Here is a 26,526-nt window from a genome sequence, read left to right as displayed (position 1 = left end):
GGCGTATAGATCCGTACTGCTGCTGTGTGTTATGAAGAGCCGTCGTATAGATCCGTACTGCTGCTGTGTGTTATGTAGAGCCGGCGTATAGATCCGTACTGCTGCTGTGTGTGACAGTGTGTTATGTAGAGCCGGCGTATAGATCCGTTCTGCTGCTGTATGTGACAGTGTGTTATGTAGTGCTAGCATGTAGATCCGTACTGCTGCTGTGTGTGACAGTGTGTTATGTAGTGCCGGCGTATAGATCCGTTCTGCTGCTGTATGTGACAGTGTGTTATGTAGAGCCGGCGTATAGATCCGTGCTGCTGCTGTGTGTTATGTAGGGCCGGCGTATAGATCCGTACTGCTGCTGTGTGTGACAGTGTGTTATGTAGTGCCAGCGTATAGATCCGTACTGCTGATGTTTGTTATGTAGATCCGTGCTGCTGATGGGTGGTACAGGATTGTGTGATTGCGCTGTGCTTTGTTTCAGAGGATTTGGTGATGCGGCTCAGCAGATCCATAGAGAGTGGGGATCAGAAAGCAGCCGCGGAGTACGCCATGGAGCTGGCTAAACAGAGAATTCCCATTCAGGTCCATCTGAAGCAGATCTGCTATCCTGCAAACGAAATCTGGTGCGTAACTATATATCCTGCCTGTACCCCTGCAGTGCGCTATCCCGCCTGTACCCCGGTCACTGTACCCCTGCAGTGCGCTATCCCGCCTGTACCCCGGTCACTGTACCCCTGCAGTGCGCTATCCCGCCTGTACCCCGGTCACTGTACCCCTGCAGTGTGCTATCCCGCCTGTACCCCGGTCACTGCACCCCTGCAGTGCGCTATCCCGCCTGTACCCCTGTAGTGTGCTATTATGCCTGTACCCTGGTCACTGTACCCCTATAGTGCGCTATCCCGCCTGTACCCCGGTCACTGTACCCCTGTAGTGTGCTATTATGCCTGTACCCCGGTCACTCTACCCCTGCAGTGTGCTATCCTGCCTGTACCCCGGTCACTGTACCCCTGCAGTGTTCTATTATGCCTGTACCCCGGTCACTGTACCCCTGCAGTGTGCTATCATGCCTGTACCCCGGTCACTCTACCCCTGCAGTGTGCTATCCTGCCTGTACCCCGGTCACTGTACCCCTGCAGTGTGCTATCATGCCTGTACCCCGGTCACTGTACCCCTGCAGTGTGCTGTCCCGCCTGTACCCCGGTCACTGTACCCCTGCAGTGTGCTGTCCCGCCTGTACCCCGGTCACTGTACCCCTGTAGTGTTCTATTATGACTGTACCCCGGTCACTGTACCCCTGCAGTGTGCTATCCCGCCTGTACCCCTGTAGTGTGCTATCCTACCTGTACCCCGGTCACTCTACCCCTGCAGTGTGCTATCCCGCCTGTACCCCGGTCACTGTACCCCTGTAGTGTTCTATTATGACTGTACCCCGGTCACTGTACCCCTGCAGTGTGCTATCCCGCCTGTACCCCGGTCACTGTACCCCTGCAGTGTGCTATTATGCCTGTACCCCTGTAGTGTGCTATCCTACCTGTACCCCGGTCACTGTACCCCTGCAGTGTGCTATCCTGCCTGTACCCCGGTCACTGTTCCCCTGCAGTGTGCTATCCCGCCTGTACCCCGGTCACTGTACCCCTGCAGTGTGCTATTATACCTGTACCCCGGTCACTGTACCCCTGCAGTGTGATATCCTGCCTGTATCCCGGTCACTGTACCCCTGTAGTGTTCTATTATGCCTGTACCCCGGTCACTGTACCCCTGTAGTGTTCTATTATGCCTGTACCCCGGTCACTGTACCCCTGTAGTGTTCTATTATGACTGTACCCCTGCAGTGTGCTATTATGCCTGTACCCCGGTCACTGTACCCCTGTAGTGTGCTATCCTGCCTGTACCCCGGTCACTGTACCCCTGTAGTGTGCTATCCCGCCTGTACCCCGGTCACTGTACCCCTGCAGTGTGCTATTATGCCTGTACCCCGGTTACTGTACCCCTGCAGTGTGCTATCCTGCCTGTACCCCCTGCAGTGTGCTATTCCGCCTGTACCCCGGTCACTGTACCCCTGCAGTGTGCTATCCCACCTGTACCCCGGTCACTGTGTGCTATTATGCCTGTACCCTGGTCACTGTACCCCTGCAGTGCGCTATTATGCCTGTACCTTCTCTCCTCTCTCCTTAGCATGAAGGTCGGTGTGGAAGATGCGTCGGCGTCGGTGAATATCACGGTGCCTGTGCATTCTCACACTACTATAGCCATGCTGAAGCAGCAGGTGAGTGACCGTGGTGTGGTGGAGGAACGGGAGCTTCATTACAGCCGCCAACCATTGTCTCCTCTATCCCCTGTGTATAGCTGACGGTGCTGTACAGAAATAGCAGGAATGTATTTGTGTCCCCCCCCCCCCCCCCCCCGATGGTTTGTTCCCGATACAAAGCTGCTTGGTTCTCAGCTTTACCTGCACACATGGATCAGGGTCTGTGAGTGTTGGAACCTGGGAGTTCCTGCCTATCTCACTGCACAGTCACCTGATAACGTGCACACAGATATAATAATGTGCCAGGTCTATTCCATTCTGTAATAAGTAATAATGTAAGAACTAGCTAATGCCATTAACCTTGCCAAGTTATAACAGAGATAATCCCTTCTGGCCTACAGTCCGGGAAGGGATTGTCTATAGCTGCTATATCCGCAAAATGTTGTAAGACCTAAGTATCTATAATGTATGGCATCGTAACATAGTAACATACATAGTAACATACATAGTAACATACATACTGTAGTAACATACATAGTAACATACATAGTAACATAGTAACATACATAGTAACATACATACTGTAGTAACATAGTAACCTACATAGTAACATACATACTGTAGTAACATACATAGTAACATACATACTGTAGTAACATAGTATCATACATAGTAACATAGTAATTAATGCTGAAAAAAGACGTTAGTCCATCGAGTTCAGCACTTGAGTCCCTTACATTAGAACGATATATCTGATGCTGAAATTGGATGCCATTTCCCTTGAACCCCCCTGGACCTTCCCGGAAGTGATTCCATCCAATTTGGTATTTTGGTGTAATTTTTTGCATAAGATATATCTCATGTGGATTGATCAAGCCGAGATAAATCGCATGAGGTATATCTTATGGTACCATACCATATATCTGATGGGCTGGATTAGGGGCTGGAGGGACTGGAAACTGTCAGTCAAACTTCCTGCAATATATCGCATACGATATATCGCATGCGCAAAAAGCACTACATTCTCCATCCGATTCCGATATATCACAGGTGCGGTACGACCAACCTAGAGGCTCCTATCCGACTCTCACGGGGCCGCGCATCGGATCAGATGGAAAACACAAACGATGTGGCACTTTTCAGACGATATATCAGCCTGAAACATCAAAATTGGACAAAATCGTTCTAATGTAAGGGGGCCTTTAGTCATATCTATAGGATTCCCTTAGTGGCCAACAATGTACCCAGTTTTGATGTAAATTCAGTAACAGTAGTTGCTGTAATCACCCCACCGGCAATGAATTCCAGAATGTTACTGCTCTAATGGTGAAGAATCCTCTTCTTAATTCAGTACGGAATTTATTTTCCTCGAGCCTCAGTACATGCCCGCGTGTCCTAAGTATAGGCCTGTTACTGACCAATCATCTCCCAGTTCCATATGATTCCCAGTATATGTACATAGTAATCATATCCCCTCTCAGCCTCCGTTTCTCCAGTGAGAACATATTCAGCCTGGTTACCTATCTTTGTATTCTAGTGATTCCAGACCTTTTACTAGCTTAGTCGCCCTTCTCTGTACCTGTTCCAATTCATTTCTGTCATTTTTAAGAACTGAACACAGTATTCCAAGTGTGGTCTCACCAATGCCTTGTAAAGAGGCACTATCACATTGGCATCCCTTGAATCCATGCCCCTTTTAATGCATGCCAGTGAGCAGGCTTGCGCCTGGAACGCTGCTTCCCCTGGGCAGGCTGCTCTTGGAACGCTGCCCCCCCCCCCCGCCTCAATGGGTGGATAAAGGAGATTATTCCAGATCTGGCTGTGTATGGGGTGTTCAGAATGTCTTACTAATGAAATGTACGAATAAATGGTGAATCCTGTAGCAGTGAGACCATGCCATACTATGTAAGACTCACGGATTTGACACGGATGTTCTCTGCTTCTCTATTTCTAGATATTCCGCGATTATCAGTTTCACCCCAGTATTCAGCGCTGGATCATTGGTCAGTGCCTCTGCTCAGATGACCGGACAGTTGGCTCTTACGGAATCCGGCTGAATGGCGACACAGCGTTCCTGTACCTGCTGGGTGCGAAGCAGGTCAATCTGATGCAGGAGGAGCAGTACAAAAACAGTATTTTCCAGCCGCCCCCCATTGTCCCTGCTCTGAACAGGGATGACATTAAATACAGAACCATGCCAGCCCGGGCAACCGCTAACCATGGTAATGGTCAACTTGTTATTGTGCCACATTGTTACCTTACAAGTACCGCTAAGTCCTCAAACTGACGAGGAGCCATGACTGTATAATAACACTGTTCAGTGTAACCCTGACTTCAGTATAAAGCGTCATTCAGTTACTGCACAATGCAGACATTGGATAATAGTTATAATTACTGCATCTGCCATGGTTCCTTGCCCACTTCTATAGGAATCTGCATTATTAAACCCCTTCAGTGCTGTTTTTTTTTTTTTTTTAGGGAGCACTTCCCACTGGGTGAGTATTTTCTGGGGGAGCGCTCCCTAAAAAAAACCCCCCCACCGCTGTGTCTCCGGGTCCGGGCAGTGCCGCTGAACTGTGAATCAGCTGCCGCCCGTCCCTGCGCCCCGTCCCTTAATGCGGCAGCACGGCGTAATAAGCGGGCGCCGCAGGCTGTAATACAACAGCCGGGGGGTGGGGAGAGGAGGAGGCGAGGGAGGAGAGGGAATCACTGGCAATCCCGAGAATATTCCAGGCTTGCCAGTCTGGGCATTAAGACACACCTCGGAAAATTCTCGGGTTTACCAGTGAAGGGGTTAATTAGGATTCAAATAATATTTATATTGTAGAATTAAAATATCCAGTCGGCCAGACTTCCGCCTGTAATATTAACTAATCTTCAGATAATACGGACGGGCCACTTCTGTAACTTCTAATCACTATTATAATATATATGATATAAACCAATATTACCCGGTAGGAATAAACAAGTGGATTATCTCCAAAGAGTACAATAATAGTCATAGCATATATTAATATTGAAACCCCCCCCCCAAAAAAAAATATATAATTATGACGTTGTTTTTTTGTTAATTATGATGTTCTGTAAGGGTTACACATGTACTTTCCTGTGACTTGTGTGCACTACATCCATCAGCACTAGAGGGCGCTGTTACAAGGAAGGAGCTGGGAATGTCCCTGCTTCCTACACCCAGAGGGCTAATACTATCTGCTAGTCTTGTGACAATGACGCTTTGTACCCTGACCAGATCTTGTACTTGTTTTCCTAGTGTCATACGATTGTAGGCCTGGCAAAGTGGATGCGTCTCGTCTTTTACACCTGGAGTTCCCGCTTTCAACTATGAACCCAAAACCTCAGGTCTCAGCGGCACCCCCCTCACCTGCACAGGTACATATATGGGCTGCGTGTGTACAGTATGTAGCAATGTCTTCTACCCTTGTAACTGAGGCACGGGACACTGTGTGAATAGGGCACATTGCAATGTTTATGTTTATTGTTGACATTAATTGTAATACTCCATTAAGATGTCGGAGTTATTGTACTCGGCTGCGGAGCCTGCTGCACAAAAACGTAGGAGACGCAGGGATTTACACCACTATCTGTGTCGGCAGTGACCTGTTCCTGACAGCTCCTCAGGGTATGGCAGGGGAGGAGCCTTTTGCATCTATATGTAAAGGCACCACAATGGAGGTACTCTATGTCGGGCACTATGTCTGACAGGGCATCTATTGAATATTGACTACTGAAAACCGATCTGACTTTGAAACCAGTCATATATGTTTTGTTGGAAACGGCCGTGGACTGTCCAATCCACGGCTGTTTTCATTGACACTCAGGTGAGCTGGCTGTAAACGCCCCGGAATTGAGACTGTGGATGTTCCAACAGTTGGAATCCCATATTGAATACCCCCCTAATTCAGTCCCCTGTGCAAAAGCATGGATATGCTTAAAACCTGAACTGTTAGGGTGTCTTGAGGACCAAGTTTGGGAACCACCTAAATTAAAGCGAAACACATTGATTTATTTTACAATTGTGGTGTGAAGAATGGCAGCGTTTTATGCTTTGCTGCTATACGTGCTATACAGTGACTGGAGGGTAGCACTGAACTGCACTGTGTCTGCGTGTGTATCACACTGTGACCTGCTCATCTCTGTGCTGTTAAACGGTGTGCCTGTGGCCACGGCAGTGACTGGAGGGTAGCACTGAACTGCGCTGTGTCTGCTTGTGTATCACACTGTGACCTGCTCATCTCTGTGCTGTTACACGATGTGCCTGTGGCCACGGCAGTGACCGGAGGGTAGCACTGAACTGCACTGTGTCTGCGTGTGTATCACACTGTGACCTGCTCATCTCTGTGCTGTTACACGGTGTGCCTGTGGCCACGGCAGTGACTGGAGGGTAGCACTGAACTGCGCTGTGTCTGCTTGTGTATCACACTGTGACCTGCTCATCTCTGTGCTGTTATACGGTGTGCCTGTGGCCACGGCAGTGACCGGAGGGTAGCACTGAACTGCACTGTGTCTGCGTGTTTATCACACTGTGACCTGCTCATCTCTGTGCTGTTACACGGTGTGCCTGTGGCCACGGCAGTGACTGGAGGGTAGCACAGAACTGCGCTGTGTCTGCGTGTGTATCACACTGTGACCTGCTCATCTCTGTGCTGTTACATGGTGTGCCTGTGTCCACGGCAGTGACCGGAGGGTAGCACTGAACTGCACTGTGTCTGTGTGTGTATCACACTGTGACATGCTCATCTCTGTGCTGTTACACGGTGTGCCTGTGGCTCCGGCAGTGACTGGAGGGTAGCACTGAACTGCGCTGTGTCTGCGTGTGTATCACATTGTGATCTGCTCATCTCTGTGCTGTTATACGGTGTGCCTGTGTCCACGGCAGTGACCGGAGGGTAGCACTGAACTGCGCTGTGTCTGCTTGTGTATCACACTGTGACCTGCTCATCTCTGTGCTGTTACACGGTGTGCCTGTGGCCACGGCAGTGACCGGAGGGTAGCACTGAACTGCGCTGTGTCTGCTTGTGTATCACACTGTGACCTGCTCATCTCTGTGCTGTTACACGGTGTGCCTGTGGCCACGGCAGTGACCGGAGGGTAGCACTGAACTGCACTGTGTCTGCGTGTGTACCACACTGTGACCTGCTCATCTCTGTGCTGTTACACGGTGTGCCTGTGTCCACGGCAGTGACCGGAGGGTAGCACTGAACTGCGCTGTGTCTGCTTGTGTATCACACTGTGACCTGCTCATCTCTGTGCTGTTACACGGTGTGCCTGTGGCCACGGCAGTGACCGGAGGGTAGCACAGAACTGCGCTGTGTCTGCTTGTGTATCACACTGTGACCTGCTCATCTCTGTGCTGTTACACGGTGTGCCTGTGGCCACGGCAGTGACTGGAGGGTAGCACTGAACTGCGCTGTGTCTGCGTGTGTATCACACTGTGACCGGCTCATCTCTGTGCTGTTACACGGTGTGCCTGTGGCCACGGCAGTGACCGGAGGGTAGCACTGAACTGCGCTGTGTCTGCTTGTGTATCACACTGTGACCTGCTCATCTCTGTGCTGTTACACGGTGTGCCTGTGTCCACGGCAGTGACCGGAGGGTAGCACTGAACTGCGCTGTGTCTGCTTGTGTATCACACTGTGACCTGCTCATCTCTGTGCTGTTACACGGTGTGCCTGTGGCCACGGCAGTGACCGGAGGGTAGCACAGAACTGCGCTGTGTCTGCTTGTGTATCACACTGTGACCTGCTCATCTCTGTGCTGTTACACGGTGTGCCTGTGGCCACGGCAGTGACTGGAGGGTAGCACTGAACTGCGCTGTGTCTGCGTGTGTATCACACTGTGACCGGCTCATCTCTGTGCTGTTACACGGTGTGCCTGTGGCCACGGCAGTGACCGGAGGGTAGCACTGAACTGCGCTGTGTCTGCTTGTGTATCACACTGTGACCTGCTCATCTCTGTGCTGTTACACGGTGTGCCTGTGGCCACGGCAGTGACCGGAGGGTAGCACTGAACTGCGCTGTGTCTGCTTGTGTATCACACTGTGACCTGCTCATCTCTGTGCTGTTACACGGTGTGCCTGTGGCCACGGCAGTGACTGGAGGGTAGCACAGAACTGCGCTGTGTCTCCTTGTGTATCACACTGTGACCTGCTCATCTCTGTGCTGTTACACGGTGTGCCTGTGTCCACGGCAGTGACTGGAGGGTAGCACTGAACTGCACTGTGTCTGCGTGTGTATCACACTGTGACTTGCTCATCTCTGTGCTGTTAAACGGTGTGCCTGTGTCCACAGCAGTGACCGGAGGGTAGCACAGAACTGCGCTGTGTCTGCTTGTGTATCACACTGTGACCTGCTCATCTCTGTGCTGTTACACGGTGTGCCTGTGGCCACGGCAGTGACTGGAGGGTAGCACTGAACTGCGCTGTGTCTGTTTGTGTATCACACTGTGACCTGCTCATCTCTGTGCTGTTATACCGTGTGCTTGTGGCCACGGCAGTGACTGGAGGGTAGCACTGAACTGCGCTGTGTCTGTTTGTGTATCACACTGTGACCTGCTCATCTCTGTGCTGTTATACCGTGTGCTTGTGGCCACGGCAGTGACTGGAGGGTAGCACTGAACTGCGCTGTGTCTGCGTGTGTATCACACTGTGACCTGCTCATCTCTGTGCTGTTACACGGTGTGCCTGTGTCCACAGCAGTGACTGGAGGGTAGCACTGAACTGCACTGTGTCTGCGTGTTTATCACATTGTGACCTGCTCATCTCTGTGCTGTTTGTATTGTAGCCGGGCTGGCCGTGTCCTGCATGCACGTACATCAACAAGCCCACCCGCCCCGGCTGCGAAATGTGCAGTAAGGACCGGCCCCCTAATTACGTGGTACCAGAGGAATATACTCCAGACGAGACGGAACGCAGGAGGCTTCAGCAGGAGAAAGACAGTCTACAGAAGTACAAGAAGGTACGTGCCATGCTACTAACACATTACCAATATACAGATGTTCCCACGTACACTGTGGCGCAATCCCTGCGTGACAGCCCTGTTTGGTGCACCGTGGAATTTATGTCTTTGCTGCATTTTTTTTTCTAAATATGAGTCGTCTTTGCATCGCTACTGCAACAACAGTACATTGTAAGGGTACGTGGGCAGCTGAGGCTGCTGGTACTTGTATGGGGCGACCGAGACACAACTGTGGTGATAAAGGGAAAAGGCCGCGTCCGTCCTACTACGTATATTTAGGCTTCTACACATTCTATGCCGATCACTTTGTGATAAAGTAATAATATATTGCACCTGGTACACTGCGAGCACATGATTATACGGCTGTGATTAGCATTGTAGAGGAAACCGTACGTATTGCTACCAGTACCATAACGCCGCGCCAAGTGTCCTGCCATATGGCGCAATATCGCTAGGGGAATTAGGACACCTCTCCATATTGGTAAAAGGTCTGTGCAGCCTCATCCAGCGTCTGACAAGCTGGGGTTCTCACCATATCGTCAGAGCGGAGTGCATGTTAAGATAATCGGGCCTATTGTTTAACAATCTACAGGAGCGCACATCATTAACGATATAGTTAAACCATATCGTTATCGCTGATTGAAATCTGATGTGCGCACCGACCTATACACCTAAAGATTTATTGTCCAATCTGGTTGGTTGGAATGAAAATCTGATAATACATGGGTGCAAATAAGAATGGATCATTTGCTCCCAAATACTGAAAACCAGACAAAAATGGTCAATCGGACAAATTGGTTAAATCCATTCAATTTAATCTTTTTGTATGAAGGACGGTTTTTGTCGGTTTTACGGCATTTCGGAGCATATGGTCAATTGTCACTTGCTCCCATATGTTACCAGATTGGACAATAAATCCTTAGGTGTATGGCCAGCTTATGTCTCCCTGTGCTGGCCATCCTTCTGACTTCTGACTTCTACTGCAGATGGAGCTCATCTTGCCCGGCGCTTCGACTGGTTCTGATTGGATGTTTCAGTCCTTATAGGGGTCTCCCTGGACACTTGTGGGGTGTAATTAGTCTGATCCAGTCTTGTTATGATTGCGTATTTGGATTTATACTCTGATCTGCTCAGGAAGCTTCATCTGCCTGTATCACTGGGATCAGCCTATTGCCGGATTATATTTCTCTTGGTGAATCTAACCTGGACCCTGTGAAAGATCTTCTCCGTATAGTTGTACAGGGATATTGAAAATAACTGTGTGACCTTTCCTATGTCTCTACAAGGCATTTATTGCAGAAAACCTGTTGCTACTGATTGATATCTGTACTATGATATATACTTGTGCTATTGGAGAGAACGGATATATATATATATATATATATATATATATATATATATATATATATATATATATATATATATATATATATATATATATATATATATATATATATATATATATATATATATATATATATATATATATGTGCAACATATCTTAGTGCTCCTCAGTTCTGTATCGTGCCAAATATATTCTTTGTTAATACAATTACCCTGACAGATTAGACCAGGGATGGAGAACCTTTGGCCATCCAGCTGTTGTTGAACTACACATCCCAGCATGCCCTGCTACAGTTTTAGCATGGCCAGAATGCAAAACTAGCAGGGCATGCTGGGATGTGTAGTTCAGCAACAGCTGGAGGGCCAATCAGCCGTCACTGTGTATTGCAGAGTACTGTCTCTGCGTATAAGGTGTGCCATAGTAAATATAGATATTACAAGAGCATTGTGGGATAATTGATACTAATTGGCTCTAGGACAGCTGCAGGAGTAATGAGACCATGAAACGAGTCGGGGAGACTGTAAGTCCGGTATTGGATCGTTGTGTTGGGATATGTCTGGAAATATCGTTAGAACGTTGTTTAATTTGTCTAATGAATTGGGATCTATCTACTGAATGTGAATAGTATCTAGTATATAACTGGAAGATGTACAGGTGTGGATAATTAACTCAAGTGATCCGAAGGGGTGGATTGTTGCAGAAGGTCAATATATTACTATTTTGAGACTCCAGTGAATCCTCCTTTTGAATAAGTCCCAAGTGTAAGAGGGAACGTGTCAGCAGAGACATCACCCCGAGGTCTGGGTCTAAGTCTGTGGTTACCAGAGTGTGTGTCCTGGCAATGTAACAGGCAAAACCAGCGCTTGTGGCTTCCAATCTGATCATGTGACCAAACAGAAGTGAATGCTGGGCCTCAGTGCGTTACTGAATTTAGGGATGACCTCTAAACACAATTTAATATAATATTTTTTTGGTACTTGTGTATTTTGGCGGCGCCCACGATGAGGATCGCGTCCATCGTGTGTGAAAAATCGGGTCCATCGCGTCGCGTCGTGTGCATTAACATGGCACACGACGCGACCGGCGCGATGGACGCGATTTCTCCATAGGCTTCAATGTTAAAATATTTTAACATTGAAATCGTGTCGGTCGCGTCGGTCTTGTGCCATTATAATGGCACAAGATAAGATGGACTTGATAAAGTCCATTTTACATGGAATAAAATGGGAAATGGGCCAATATGGCCCATTTTTCATTGTATATGTCCCCGTCATGTCCAAATATAACTGCCCCCCTATTGTGAGCGGCACCCCAGTATTGACGTCAACCCGAAGCGTGGCGAGCGCAGCGAGCCCGCGAGGGGCTGCGGTGCGCATCCTCCGACCTTTTCATACCCCTACTATCCACGTCGGCGTGGAGTTGAGAATAGAATAGTGTGGCGAGCGCAGCGAGGCGAGCGGACGCGGATACCTTCACAGGTAAACGCGTCCCTTCGCGGACTTCACAGGTGTCCGCGTGGCCACGGACACCTGTGAAGCCCGCGTGGGGACGCGGATACCTGTGAAGGTATCCGCGGGGCTCGCTGCGCTCGCCACGCTTCGGGCTCGGTGGCTCGCTGCGCTCGCCACACTATTCTATTCTCAACTCCACGCCGACGTGGATAGTAGGGGTATGAAAAGGTCGTAGGACGCGTACCGCCGCCCCTCGCGGGCTCGCTACGCTCGCCACGCTTCGGGTTGGCGTCAATACTGGGGTGTCGCTGACAATGGGGGGCATTTATATTTGGACATGACGGGGCCATATACAATGAGAAATGGGCCATATTGGCCCATTTCCCATTGTTTTCTATGTTAGATGGATTTTAACAACTACATTTGATCTTGTGCCATTATAATGGCACAAGTCCGACGCGACCGACAGTATTTCAATGTTAAAAATATTTTAACATTGAAGCCTATGGAGAAATCGTGTCGGTCGCGTTGTGTGCCTTAACACACGATGCCCACGACGGGCGCCGCCAAAATACACAAGTACCATTTTTTTTTCTAAATTTCGCACTAAAACCTTTTGGCTTAGGGGTGCCGCGACGAAAATTCTGGCACTCAAACAAGTTTGGAAACCGCTGGTATAAGCATTTGGTGCGCTGGCTTCTTATATGTTGTCTGATGGAGATCTTTATAGTGGGATACGGTCATTGGGTCACCAGCAAGTTGTTAGACAGTTATTAGGTCTACACCATTAGGTCGACATGCAGGAAGGGCGACATGCAGGAAGGCGAGAGGGTCTTTAGGTCGACAGTTTGTTTTTTGTGCCGACAGGCGGTATTTCATGCCCTACCATACACTAGGGCAGGGCTGGGCAACACCGGCCCTCCAGATGTTGATGAACTACACATCCCAGGATGCTTTGCGTTAGTTTTGCTATGTGGCCATGCTGAAACTGATGCAAGGCATGCTGGGATGTGTAGTTCATCAACATCTGGAGGGCCAGTGTTGCCCAGCCCTGCACTAGGGCGTGGTGGGGAGAATAAAATAGTGCCGAGCGCAGCGAGGCTCAGAGCCCAAAGCATGGGGAGCACATCGGTGCACTTTAATCTGTGTCCATGTCGACCATTCGGGTAAAAAAAAAAAACGTGAAAAACCCATGTTGACCTTTTGACTCTATTCAACCCATGTCGACCTAATGGTGTAGACCTAATGACTGTCTAACAACTTGCTGGTCACAACTGACCCACACCCTTGATAGCTACGAAACCTGACTCTTTTAATAACCAGTAGACAATGGAGCAGTTGTGAATATCAGGTGATCGGATACCTGGGTCTCGCCGGCGTGCCGAGAAGGGATTGTACGGCGCACTGTCGGGATGAGTGAGAATGGTCGGTCCGTCCGTCCGTCTGTCTGTGTCTTGTGTGTACAGATATATTCTGGTATTTGTGATAATCGTTCTGCTTGCGCTCCTTCTTCTGTGCGTTCTTTTTCTTGTGTGCCATCTCGCGTCTCGGCGCACAAGTACACTGCTGAGCCAATCGTTGGGGCTTATTCACACCACTGAATTCCGAACACAGCTGTGTGACATGGAGGACCGCCACTTTGTACGGCGGAGCGAGGTAGGAACCAGGCTCGTGCCGCTGCATTTTACTCCCTGCAAACTTTCCAATTCCTTAGCGCTGTTCCTGTATTCATCCATGTAAACTGCAGAGCATCGCACAGGGGTATCTGCCCTTAGTAACGTTGGGCCTCATTCACGGATGCGCGCCTGTCCGCTATCTGATGGCTCTCACAGCGAGAACCTGTGCGTGCAACATGGAGTAACTGTGATCATCGGAACCCAGTTGCCCGCAAATCCGCTGCTTGTGATCAACGTCTAGTCAGGCTGAACAGCGCTAGCGCTAGTAGCCGATCCAGTGGTGAAGACACTTTAGAATAAGAACATTAACATCGTTCAACATTCAATGTAGGCCATTTTTTTATAATAATAAAAACATTACAATTTAATTTAAACCACACTGCAAAGGGTTAATAAACGTTTATTTAGATGTACCTGATTATTGAGCTTAGATGGGAAATGTTGGGTAACGGCTGTGCTTATGTTCTCTACATGAGCGATAGATTGGGGCTTAGCGAGGGGAGAACCTGCGTGTTTGGGAAGTGACATTTTCTGACGAAACCCTTCTCTTCTTCTCTCTTTTTTGTGTTTAAATCTCACCAGGAAAGAGGAAGAAGAGAAGACGGGTCCCCTCCCCAGAACGAGCAATCGGGCAGCTCCCTGGAGGAATTCATCCTCTTGTCTGCGTGACTCTGCCTGGGTCTCTGTACCCGGATCATAAGTAGCGTCAGCCTGCAGCCCTGCAACACACTAACCGTGGCCTCTTCTCTTGTGGCACCTGCTGCTGGTGTGTACCGCCCAGGAAAGTCCGGCATTGGGGGAGGCCGTGGAACTGACCCGAACCCCCATAGGATATACTGGGAATCCCACTCTGTAAGAACGATCAAAGTAAATGTTTTTAGAGACTTTTTTTTATCCTTGTGCGCTGAATCCCGGGCTGCTGGGGGAATGGCCGGAGCAGAACGACGCTTGTCCCTGAGGATTCCGGAAGGTACACGCTGGTGCTGGGATCACCAGGAACTATGCTTAGGGGCAGCTGTAACCAATCTCTGTGTATCCAGGCTATAATGGCCGGACGTCCCAGTTACACAGCCTCGGCCATTGCCGCGTACTGCAAACCATCCGTGCCTTCAGTCCAGTCCCTTACAATGGTAAACTGGACATTTGTTTTAAACATTACACCCGGCAGAAACCAGCGAGAGATTGTTCCCGTTCCTGTGTCTTCTCTCTGCAGGAGATGGGTGTCCCCTATTTTATCTGTTCTAGTGATCATATGATGGTCTCCTCATGACGGATATGGGGATTGGCGCACAGCGCGATTCTATAGTACTGACGTTCTGAATGTAGCTGTATCCTGTATCTTCCGTCGCCATGAGTATTGATGAATGAGACGCCGTTTCCCGTCACTACGCATCCGATTACCTGTCCACTTGGCTTCCTGCACCCGTACCCGCAGCCACAAGGTCTCTCCTCCTTCTGTGTGGCTGCATCTCTGCTGCTGCCCGTCCCTGGTACTGACGCACTAGTTACCAGTCACTTCTGATTACAGTGGGCATCTGTGACCCGGTTACAGGGGCGATTCTGTAAGATGTATGTTCATTACATGTGAGATGTGTGTGCATCCAGCGTGTACCATACATCTGGGCTATTCTGACTACTGTGAGGGCACTGGCACTTCCTCTATTGCACTGGCACGGCAGTGAGGGCATTAATTCCTGTATCATGGTATGGGCAGCAGTGTAATTGCAGGTATTGCTTTGGATTATAGCAGGCACTAAATGGGTGGAGCCCCCCTGTGTGCTGTTCTTGGCTGGCACTGCCCTGCGCTGCTTGGTAAATGCCCCCCCCCATATGGGTTGGTAGAAGTGTAAAAGCTGCTCTGTACCCCGACTACGTTTGTACCATACACTGCACAGATGGTTATCACTTGTAATTCGCCTCCACAATGACCCCCCTATACACACACCACCTGCATCCCACCTGTCCTATATGTACAACTGTCACAGGTGACGTGCCCTGTAGTACTCACTGTCACATGCTGGTGGCAGTACAGAGCCCGGTCTTACCTGGTCCTCACTCCCGTCCTCTGTGTCTGCAACAGCAAAGGTTTCAGTCTATTATCCCAATGTACAACGCTACGTCCTCTGCCATTGTTCTTATACACGTTACCCCTGCGCCTGTAATTCTCATACTCAGGTATTTATGCCACTTTCTCCTTGCACTGACCCGTGTCCTGTAATCTGTGTCTAATGCTGCAATAAAGGGGTGTCTGTGTAACTGCGGGGTTACTGTACTGTGTCTCTGTGGCAGGGGAGTATGTGGGCACAGTGTGGTATTACATGTGCCCGGCCAGAGATGTAGCAATGGTAAGTGGTACTGAGCGTAATGTAACGGTCCCTGGATGTGTGCGAATGTTACCCATATGATATACAGGAGTGTCTGGGTGGAGCTGAGCACTGACCGCACGGTGAGTAGTCTGTACTGTCCTGGCAGGATCCCCAGCAGCACAGAGTATATCAGGAGAGGAGGGATGTGTCAGTGAGGACAGGGCTGCATGTGACTGGGGTAATGACATGATGTGAGGAGGGGAATGGAGGCAGCAGGAAGCCACAGACTGAGAGTTATATAGTGGGAGGAGCAGGGTCCCCAGCAGCACAGAGTATATCAGGAGATGAGGGATGTGTCAGTGAGGACAGGGCTGCATGTGACAGGGGCAGTGACATGATGTGAGGAGGGGAATAGAGGCAGCAGGAAGCCACTGACTGAGTTATATAGTGGGAGGCACAGGGTCCCCAGCAGCACAGAGTATATCAGGAGATGAGGGATGTGTCAGTGAGGACAGGGCTGCATGTGACAGGGGCAGTGACATGATGTGAGGAGGGGAATAGAGGCAGCAGGAAGCCACTGACTGAGAGTTATATAGTGGGAGGCGCAGGGTCCCCTATAGCACAGAGTATATCAGGAGACAATTGTTGTTTAAGTGAAAAGTTAGAAAAAAACACACACACACACACACACACACACACACACACACACACACACACACACACACACACACACACACACACACACACACACACACACCAATCATTCTTAATCCATCTTGTTTATGTGAAATGAATGGATCCGGGGTGAAGGATAGGAATGCAAATGATTATAAAGGCTTAGTCAGGTCTATCTGGGACTGTTATCAGGAGTTTCTGCTCTCTGGGATAACACTGGGGGAGTGTACGCTGTAAAGTCCAGCCACTAGGTCTACCTCTCACCTAAAGAATTATTTTTGGACATTAACATTCCACTTAGATTTTACAATGTAAGGAGCATATTATATAACCGTAAGATTATAAAGGCAGAATGGGGTATGAAGGCCATAATGATCCACCACACGTGTCCTGTACATTGAGCCGTGATAGCCTGGAAACACAGATGACATCCCATATATGGCTCCCTGTATCCCTGGGTGAGGTCAGTCTGGCTGCAGAGGCCGAGTCATTTCTCTGTAGGGCTTCTATCTCTGCTCCCTGTATCCCTGGGTGAGGTCAGTCTGGCTGTAGAGGCCGAGTCATTTCTCTGTAGGGCTTCTATCTCTGCTCCCTGTATCCCTGGGTGAGGTCAGTCTGGCTGTAGAGGCTGAGTCATTTCTCTGTAGGGCTTCTATCTCTGCTCCCTGTGTCCCTGGGTGAGGTCAGTCTGGCTGCAGAGGCCGAGTCATTTCTCTATAGGGCTTCTATCTCTGCTCCCTGTATCCCTGGGTGAGGTCAGTCTGGCTGCAGAGGCCGAGTCATTTCTCTATAGGGCTTCTATCTCTGCTCTGTGTATCCCTGGGTGAGGTCAGTCTGGCTGCAGAGGCCGAGTCATTTCTCTCTAGGGCTTCTATCTCTGCTCCCTGTATCCCTGGGTGAGGTCAGTCTGGCTGCAGAGGCCGAGTCATTTCTCTGTAGGGCTTCTATCTCTGCTCCCTGTATCCCTGGGTGAGGTCAGTCTGGCTGCAGAGGCCGAGTCATTTCTCTGTAGGGCTTCTATCTCTGCTCCCTGTATCCCTGGGTGAGGTCAGTCTGGCTGTAGAGGCCGAGTCATTTCTCTGTAGGGCTTCTATCTCTGCTCCCTGTATCCCTGGGTGAGGTCAGTCTGGCTGCAGAGGCCGAGTCATTTCTCTGTAGGGCTGTCTCTGCTCCCTGTATCCCTGGGTGAGGTCAGTCTGGCTGCAGAGGCCGAGTCATTTCTCTGTAGGGCTGTCTCTGCTCTCTGTGTCCCTGGGTGAGGTCAGTCTGGCTGCAGAGGCCGAGTCATTTCTCTGTAGGGCTTCTATATCTGCTCCCTGTATCCCTGGGTGAGGTCAGTCTGGCTGCAGAGGCCGAGTCATTTCTCTGTAGGGCTGTCTCTGCTCTCTGTGTCCCTGTGTGAGGTCAGTCTGGCTGTAGAGGCCGAGTCATTTCTCTGTAGGGCTTCTATCTCTGCTCCCTGTATCCCTGGGTGAGGTCAGTCTGGCTGCAGAGGCCGAGTAATTTCTCTCTAGGGCTTCTATCTCTGCTCCCTGTATCCCTGGGTGAGGTCAGTCTGGCTGTAGAGGCCGAGTCATTTCTCTATAGGGCTTCTATCTCTGCTCCCTGTATCCCTGGGTGAGGTCAGTATGGCTGTAGAGGCCGAGTCATTTCTCTATAGGGCTTCTATCTCTGCTCCCTGTATCCCTGGGTGAGGTCAGTCTGGCTGCAGAGGCCGAGTCATTTCTCTATAGGGCTTCTATCTCTGCTCCCTGTATCCCTGGGTGAGGTCAGTCTGGCTGTAGAGGCCGAGTCATTTCTCTGTAGGGCTTCTATCTCTGCTCCCTGTATCCCTGGGTGAGGTCAGTCTGGCTGCAGAGGCCGAGTCATTTCTCTGTAGGGCTTCTATCTCTGCTCCCTGTATCCCTGGGTGAGGTCAGTCTGGCTGCAGAGGCCGAGTCATTTCTCTGTAGGGCTTCTATCTCTGCTCCCTGTATCCCTGGGTGAGGTCAGTATGGCTGTAGAGGCCGAGTCATTTCTCTATAGGGCTTCTATCTCTGCTCCCTGTATCCCTGGGTGAGGTCAGTCTGGCTGTAGAGGCCGAGTCATTTCTCTGTAGGGCTTCTATCTCTGCTCCCTGTATCCCTGGGTGAGGTCAGTCTGGCTGCAGAGGCCGAGTCATTTCTCTGTAGGGCTTCTATCTCTGCTCCCTGTATCCCTGGGTGAGGTCAGTCTGGCTGCAGAGGCCGAGTCATTTCTCTGTAGGGCTTCTATCTCTGCTCCCTGTATCCCTGGGTGAGGTCAGTATGGCTGTAGAGGCCGAGTCATTTCTCTATAGGGCTTCTATCTCTGCTCCCTGTATCCCTGGGTGAGGTCAGTCTGGCTGCAGAGGCCGAGTCATTTCTCTGTAGGGCTTCTATATCTGCTCTCGGTGTCCCTGGGTGAGGTCAGTCTGGCTGCAGAGGCCGAGTCATTTCTCTGTAGGGCTTCTATCTCTGCTCTCTGTGTCCCTGGGTGAGGTCAGTCTGGCTGCAGAGGCCGAGTCATTTCTCTATAGGGCTTCTATCTCTGCTCTGTGTATCCCTGGGTGAGGTCAGTCTGGCTGCAGAGGCCGAGTCATTTCTCTGTAGGGCTTCTATCTCTGCTCCCTGTATCCCTGGGTGAGGTCAGTCTGGCTGCAGAGGCTGAGTCATTTCTCTGTAGGGCTTCTATCTCTGCTCTCTGTGTCCCTGTGTGAGGTCAGTCTGGCTGCAGAGGGAGAGTCATTTTTCTGTAGGGCTTCTATCTCTGCTCCCTGTATCCCTGGGTGAGGTCAGTCTTGAGGTATATATGGTATTAGAGCGTCCACTATACATCAGACCTGTGCATGACCGCGCTGTGCTGAGGAATACCCGGTATTAGAGAGTCTGCTATATATTAGACCTTTGTGTGACCGCGCTGTGCTGAGGAATACCCGGTATTTGCTATATATTAGACCTGTGTGTGACTGCGCTGTGCTGGGGAATACGCGGTATTGGAGTGTCCGCAATATATTAGACCTGTGTGTGACCGCGCTGTGCTGAGGAATACCCGGTATTAGAGTGTCCGCTATATATTAGACCTTTGTGTGACCGCGCTGTGCTGAGGAATACCCGGTATTAGAGTGTCCGCTATATATTAGACCTTTGTGTGACCGCGCTGTGCTGAGGAATACCCGGTATTTGCTATATATTAGACCTGTGTGTGACCGCGCTGTGCTGGGGAATAGCCGGTATTAGAGTGTCCGCTATATATTAGACCTGTATGTGACTGCATTTTGCTGCTTCCTCACCATTCCCCCCCTTAGGCCCAGGAGGAGGAGAGACAGCAGAACTTCCTGTATCTCCTGCAGCTGGACAATGAGGTCCTCATCCCCAACCAAGAGGCCATCGAGTGTCGCATTTGTTACGCAGATGTTCCTGCGGGTACTGGAGTCCTACTCCGAGAGTGTCTGCATAGCTTCTGCAGGTGAGTGAGCACTCAGTGTATCCAGCACAGTCACTCTACACCCGTATCCTGTGCCCATCCAGTGCTGCCGTAACAGTCCTGTGCCCACTCCTTCCTCTATAGCAGTGGTGGCCAACCCAAGGCTCTTGAGCCTCATGCGGCTCTCCCCCTTGTAAAGTGCGGCTCCTGCTCCCACTGCTGCCCGCCGCCCACCGTCCGTCCCAGTCCCCACTGCTCCCGATTCCCTGAATCCCTTCTCCTTCTGAGGGGAGGAGAGCGCGCATTGCGGATCTCTCCTACCCCTTACTGTGCATCCTTGTGACTGGGCCGTGGCCAGCAGCCAATCAGGAGCCGGCCAGCGAGCTTTGATTGGTGGACGGACCAGTCACAGGGAAGTGAGAGGGGAAGGAGACGTGCGCTGTGCTGTGCTTGTGTGCTCTCCTCCCCTCGGTGACATGACAGGAGTCGGACTGCAGGGGGACGCCAGACTGTCCTCTCCCTGCCCGGCAGCAGATGCAACAAAGGTGAGTGCTGCTGCTGGGAAATTTGCACTGTGGGGGCATAGCAGTTTGTGGCACTGTGGGGGCATAGCAGTTTGTGGCACTGTGGGGGCATACCAGCTTTCTGGCACCGTAGGGGCATACCCGGCACCGTGTGGTGCATACCTGGCACCGTGGGGGGCATATGTGTATCTGGCACTATTGGGGGCATATGTATATATGGCACTGCAGTATTGGAGGCATATTTGTATCACACCCACCTAAGGGTTCAAAATAGACTACTCCCCTTTTTTTAGCGCATGCGCCTTCGGTGCGCGCATGATGACGGCTCTTTAGCTTGACTACCGATATTTTTCGGCTCTTTACCTCTGACCGGTTGGCCACCCCTGCTCTATAGGGTCAGTACCCTAGCCTCAATGAACCATAGTGCATGTAGGCCTAGACACCTGCAGCAAGGATCCATCTGTATGGTGTAACTGAGAGCGCGATTTGTACAACACCTTTTCTTCGTCAGTATTTACAAGAGCAGAGCAAAATGGGGGGAACCAGTAGACAACAATAAAGTCATTAATGCCCCATTTCTTAATCTAGAATTTACTGCTGAAGATGTCCGCAAGCGACATCCGCAATCAAAATAAATAAATCACCTGGACCAGATGGGATCCATCCAAGGGTACTAATGGAACTGAGCTCAGAATTATCTCGGGCGTTGCATCTAATTTTTGTAAATTAATTTATATGTGGCTTAGTACCCAGGGACTGAAGAGTAGCAGAAATATTACCTATATTTAAAAAGGGAAGTAGAACGGATCCAGGTAATTATAGACCTGTTAGCCTTACACTGGGGGATGAACTGGCTGCGGAAGAGGGAACAGAGAGTAGCGGTGAGTTTAGGTTTGAGTATTAAGCAATGTACCTCGGGGCTCGTTACTGGGGCCACTTCTCTTCTACATATTGGCCCCTGATATATTTGGACATGTTTAGCATGTCCCCCGTTAAACGTCTCTTTTTTTCCAGTGTAAAGAATCCCAATTTTTTCAATCTGTCTTCATAACTTAAATTCTCCATTCCCTTTTATTAGCTTGGTTGCCCTTCTATGGACTTTTCCCAGTTCTGTGATGTCTCTTTTGTAGTGCGGAGCCCAGAATTGACACCATATTCTAGATGTGGTGTAACCAATGCTTTGTACAGTGTTATAATTACATTTGAGTCCCTAGTCTCCTTCCCCCGTATTACACATGCTAGTATCCTGTTGCCCTTATTTGTTGCTATGTGACATTGAGCACTGCACCCCAGCTTGGTATCTATTTGGACTCCTAGATAATTTTCCAGTTCTGAATTACCCAATTCATCCCCGCTTAGGTTATATCTAGCACACTGGTTATGTCTTCCAAGGTGCATAATATCATTGCATTTATCTTTTGCCCGCTCATCTTGTTTGTACTGAGGAGGGTCTACTAAATGTCCATTTTCGCGGATGCCACCATGTTGTGCAGGATGAATATATCCGATCAGGATGTCGCCACTTTACAGAGGGACTTAAGCTTGAGAATTGGAAAAAAGGAAAATGCGGTTCAATGTAGAGAAGTGTAAGGTCATGCATCACAGGAACAGGAACCAGCGTGCAACTTGTAAGAATGGGGTAGAGGCAGGCGGATGCCTTGTGGAGAAGGCCCTAGGGATACAAACTTGGTTGTGGTGCTCAGTGTCCTGGAGCAGCAGCCGAAGCAAATCTGATACTAGCTTGTATATAAAGAGGTATAGAGGCTAGGGATCACACAGTAATATTACCTCTGTATAACGCACGGGCGTTCGTGTGCAATTCTGGGCACCACACCATAATAAGGATAATATTGAATTGGAAAAGGTTCAAAGAAGGGCAACTAAACTGATCAGGGGTTTGGGGACATTGAGCGCCGAGGACAGGTTAGCCGGGGGGGGTGGGGTATGTTTGCATTGGAGAAAAGGCGTTTAAGAGGGGACATGATTAATAACTACAAATGGGAACTGTCAGGAGACCTTTTCACTTTGAGGGCTATGCACAGGACACACACTGGCACCCCCTGAGATCAGAGGAGAGGAGATTTCGTACCGACCAAGGAAGGGATTCTTTACGGTCAGGGCAGTAAATGTTTTGAATTCTCTGCCAGAAGAAGTGGTGTTGACAGGCTCGGTAAATACATTTAGGAGGCTAGACACATTTCATCCAAGGTTACACCACTCATGTTATTGTATATTAGGGGGACCAGTTAGAAACACATTGGCCACTTATCACTGGGACTTATAGCTTAGAATGACTACTTCATTCAGATGTAGGTTTCCTCGGCCACACCTAATGTTTATTTAGTACTCAATGTTTCCAACCCCACTCGCTGTGTTACTATGTACAGGCCCAATCATTCTCTGCCTGGTTCCTGAGCCAGCTGGAGTCGCCTTCCCCGTCCTGCAGCACATGATGATGGCGTATGTACAGGCCCAATCATTCTCTGCCTGGTTCCTGAGCCAGCTGGAGTCGCCTCCCCCTTCCTGCAGCACATGGTGATGGCGTACGGACAGGCCCAATCATTCTCTACCTGGTTCCTGAGCCAGCTGGAGTCGCCTCCCCTTTCCTGCAGCACATGGTGATGGCGTATGGACAGGCCCAATCATTCTCTGCCTGGTTCCTGAGCCAGCTGGAGTTGCCTCCCCCTTCCTGCAGCACATGGTGATGGCGTACGGACAGGCCCAATCATTCTCTGCCTGGTTCCTGAGCCAGGTGTTGTCCCCTCCCCCTTCCTGCAGCACATGGTGATGGCGTTCGGACAGGCCCAATCATTCTCTGCCTGGTTCCTGAAACCAGCTGGAGTCCCCTCCCCCGTCCTGCAGCACATGGTGATGGCGTACGGACAGGCCCAATCATTCTCTGCCTGGTTCCTGAGCCAGGTGTTGTCCCCTCCCCCTTCCTGCAGCACATGGTGATGGCGTACGGACAGGCCCAATCATTCTCTGCCTGGTTCCTGAGCCAGGTGTTGTCCCCTCCCCCTTCCTGCAGCACATGGTGATGGCGTAAGGACAGGCCCAATCATTCTATACCTGGTTCCTGAGCCAGCTGGAGTCCCCTCCCCCGTCCTGCAGCACATGGTGATGGCGTACGGACAGGCCCAATCATTCTCTGCCTGGTTCCAGAGCCAGCTGGCGTCCCCTCCCCCTTCCTGCAGCACATGGTGATGGCGTACGGACAGGCCCAATCATTCTCTGCCTGGTTCCTGAGCCAGGTGTTGTCCCCTCCCCCTTCCTGCAGCACATGGTGATGGCGTAAGGACAGGCCCAATCATTCTCTGCCTGGTTCCTGAGCCAGGTGTTGTCCCCTCCCCCTTCCTGCAGCACATGGTGATGGCGTACGGACAGGCCCAATCAGTCTCTGCCTGGTTCCTGAGCCAGCTGGAGTCGCCTCCCCCTTCCTGCAGCACATGGTGATGGCGTACGGACACGCCCAATAATTCTCTGCCTGGTTCCTGAGCCAGCTGGAGTCGCCTCCCCCTTCCTGCAGCACATGGTGATGGCGTACGGACAGGCCCAATCATTCTCTGCCTGGTTTCTGAGCCAGCTGGAGTCGCCTCCCCCTTCCTGCAGCACATGGTGATGGCGTACGGACAGGCCCAATCATTCTCTGCCTGGTTCCTGAGCCAGCTGGAGTCGCCTCCCCCTTCCTGCAGCACATGGTGATGGCGTACGGACAGGCCCAATCATTCTCTGCCTGGTTCCTGAGCCAGCTGGAGTCGCCTCCCCCTTCCTGCAGCACATGGTGATGGTGTACGGACAGGCCCAATCATTCTCTGCCTGGTTCCTGAGCCAGCTGGAGTCGCCTCCCCCTTCCTGCAGCACATGGTGATGGCGTACGGACAGGCCCAATCATTCTCTGCCTGGTTCCTGAGCCAGCTGGAGTCGCCTCCCCCTTCCTGCAGCACATGGTGATGGCGTACGGACAGGCCCAATCATTCTCTGCCTGGTTCCTGAGCCAGCTGGAGTCGCCTCCCCCTTCCTGCAGCACATGGTGATGGCGTACGGACACGCCCAATAATTCTCTGCCTGGTTCCTGAGCCAGCTGGAGTCGCCTCCCCCTTCCTGCAGCACATGGTGATGGCGTACGGACAGGCCCAATCATTCTCTGCCTGGTTCCTGAGCCAGCTGGAGTCGCCTCCCCCTTCCTGCAGCACATGGTGATGGCGTACGGACAGGCCCAATCATTCTCTGCCTGGTTCCTGAGCCAGCTGGAGTCGCCTCCCCCTTCCTGCAGCACATGGTGATGGTGTACGGACAGGCCCAATCATTCTCTGCCTGGTTCCTGAGCCAGCTGGAGTCGCCTCCCCCTTCCTGCAGCACATGGTGATGGGGTACGGACAGGCCCAATCATTCTCTGCCTGGTTCCTGAGCCAGCTGGAGTTGCCTCTACGCGGCTCTGAAGAAGTTCTGAGTCACCCTGTGGTCACTATGACGGAGTCCCCGGAGCCATTGTGCCTGCGTACGGGACATATCTACATTTATGCTGCCAGTCCCTCATTACCTGTCCATCACTCTGTGGCTGCTGGCAGTAATGTAACGAGGCATACCAAGTGCATTCATAGGCATGCGCGGACCACCGATAATCGCACAACTGCAGACATATCAGACCCTGTGTATACAGCAGCCACCCTGTAATTTACCTGTGCAGCCGATGTGCCAGCACCGACATTCCATGTACGTCAGATGGCGCCGTTACCCATTATTTCATTAGTCTCTGCGCACTTTCCAATCTTCTACATCTCAGCATTATCCGCAGACCAGCTACCCTGCGACTGCCTGGTGGTCATAGTAATCTGGATCGCTGGGCAACCCTGAGGCTCTGTAGCGGATTGCCACTCAGCCAAGTCATGTGTGATTTGGGTGGCCAATCCCAGGATCGGGATTTGACCTCAAAATTGCCGGGATTTTGATTACAGGATTGACTTTTTTAATCCCGAGATTAGACTGTACATGCGCAGTCTAACGCTGGGCAGCATCTGGGCAGCCACTCAGATGCTGCCCGATTTTGTCCCGTTCCCGGCTGTTGTGGCTCTTCGTAATGTTACGTGGTCGCACCACTGCATCCCCACTCCCAGCCACACTGCCCGCCTCGCCCCTGGCTGCACCCGCCTATGTAAGTAAATGTGTGGGGTGGCTGGTGCTTTTTTTTTTTTAACTACGGAAGCGGATCCCGGGAATCCTGGAAATGAACATTTTTCAATCCTGAATCCCGGGATTTAAAAAAATGCCCAGGGATTAGCTGCCCTATGTGAGAACACAGGTGTAACACTGCGCTTTTCCCTATAATTATGGGTAACTGGGTCTCCTGTCCCTACAAAGCGCCTCTCATACTTATTACAGCACAAGGGCACACCTACAGTAGTTCTTCAGCGTAACAGAGGAGAGGTTCCCCTTATTCCCTCTGAGGTCTGCCCACCCTGGCTTCTGCCACCTTCCCCTAGGCCGGCTGCCCCACACAGCTCTACGTGATGCCATGTGCTCCATCTCGCTGATCACCAGGTATATCTCACCATTCCCGCATCCTCTGGGGTTAGGACCTTCATGTGCGGGGACCTCTCACCATTCCTGCTTCTTCTGGGGTTAGGACCTTCATGTGCAGGGACCTCTCACCATTCCCGCATCCTCTCGGGTTAGGACCTTCATGTGCGGGGACCTCTCACCATTCCCGCATTCTCTGGGGTTAGGACCTTCGTGTGCGGGGACCTCTCACCATTCCCGCATCCTCTGGGGTTAGGACCTTCATGTGCAGGGACCTCTCACCATTCCCGCTTCTTCTGGGGTTAGGACCTTCATGTGCAGGGACCTCTCACCATTCCCGCATCCTCTGGGGTTAGGACCTTCATGTGCGGGGACCTCTCACCATTCCCGCATCCTCTG

The 26,526-nt window shown here is 50.8% G+C and overlaps 1 protein-coding gene across 1 annotated transcript in view; it reads left to right on the top strand.

The window, feature by feature from the left end:
- SHARPIN (SHANK associated RH domain interactor) overlaps positions 1–26,526 on the top strand; it is a 47,865-nt gene that overhangs the window by 13,162 nt on the left and 8,177 nt on the right. The window contains exons 4-9 of the mRNA XM_083144983.1: positions 473–614; positions 2,167–2,257; positions 4,194–4,461; positions 5,508–5,626; positions 9,037–9,210; positions 19,968–20,128. Of these exons, the coding sequence (XP_083001109.1) occupies positions 473–614; positions 2,167–2,257; positions 4,194–4,461; positions 5,508–5,626; positions 9,037–9,210; positions 19,968–20,128 (955 nt within the window). The remainder of the gene's footprint in view (positions 1–472; positions 615–2,166; positions 2,258–4,193; positions 4,462–5,507; positions 5,627–9,036; positions 9,211–19,967; positions 20,129–26,526) is intronic.

Source organism: Crinia signifera, chromosome 5 (genome assembly GCF_055691185.1).
Source record: "Crinia signifera chromosome 5, ASM5569118v1, whole genome shotgun sequence".
Classification (NCBI taxonomy): domain Eukaryota; kingdom Metazoa; phylum Chordata; class Amphibia; order Anura; family Myobatrachidae; genus Crinia; species Crinia signifera.
Note: the sequence above shows the minus strand (reverse complement) of the source record. Positions and strands in the feature narration are given on the sequence as shown.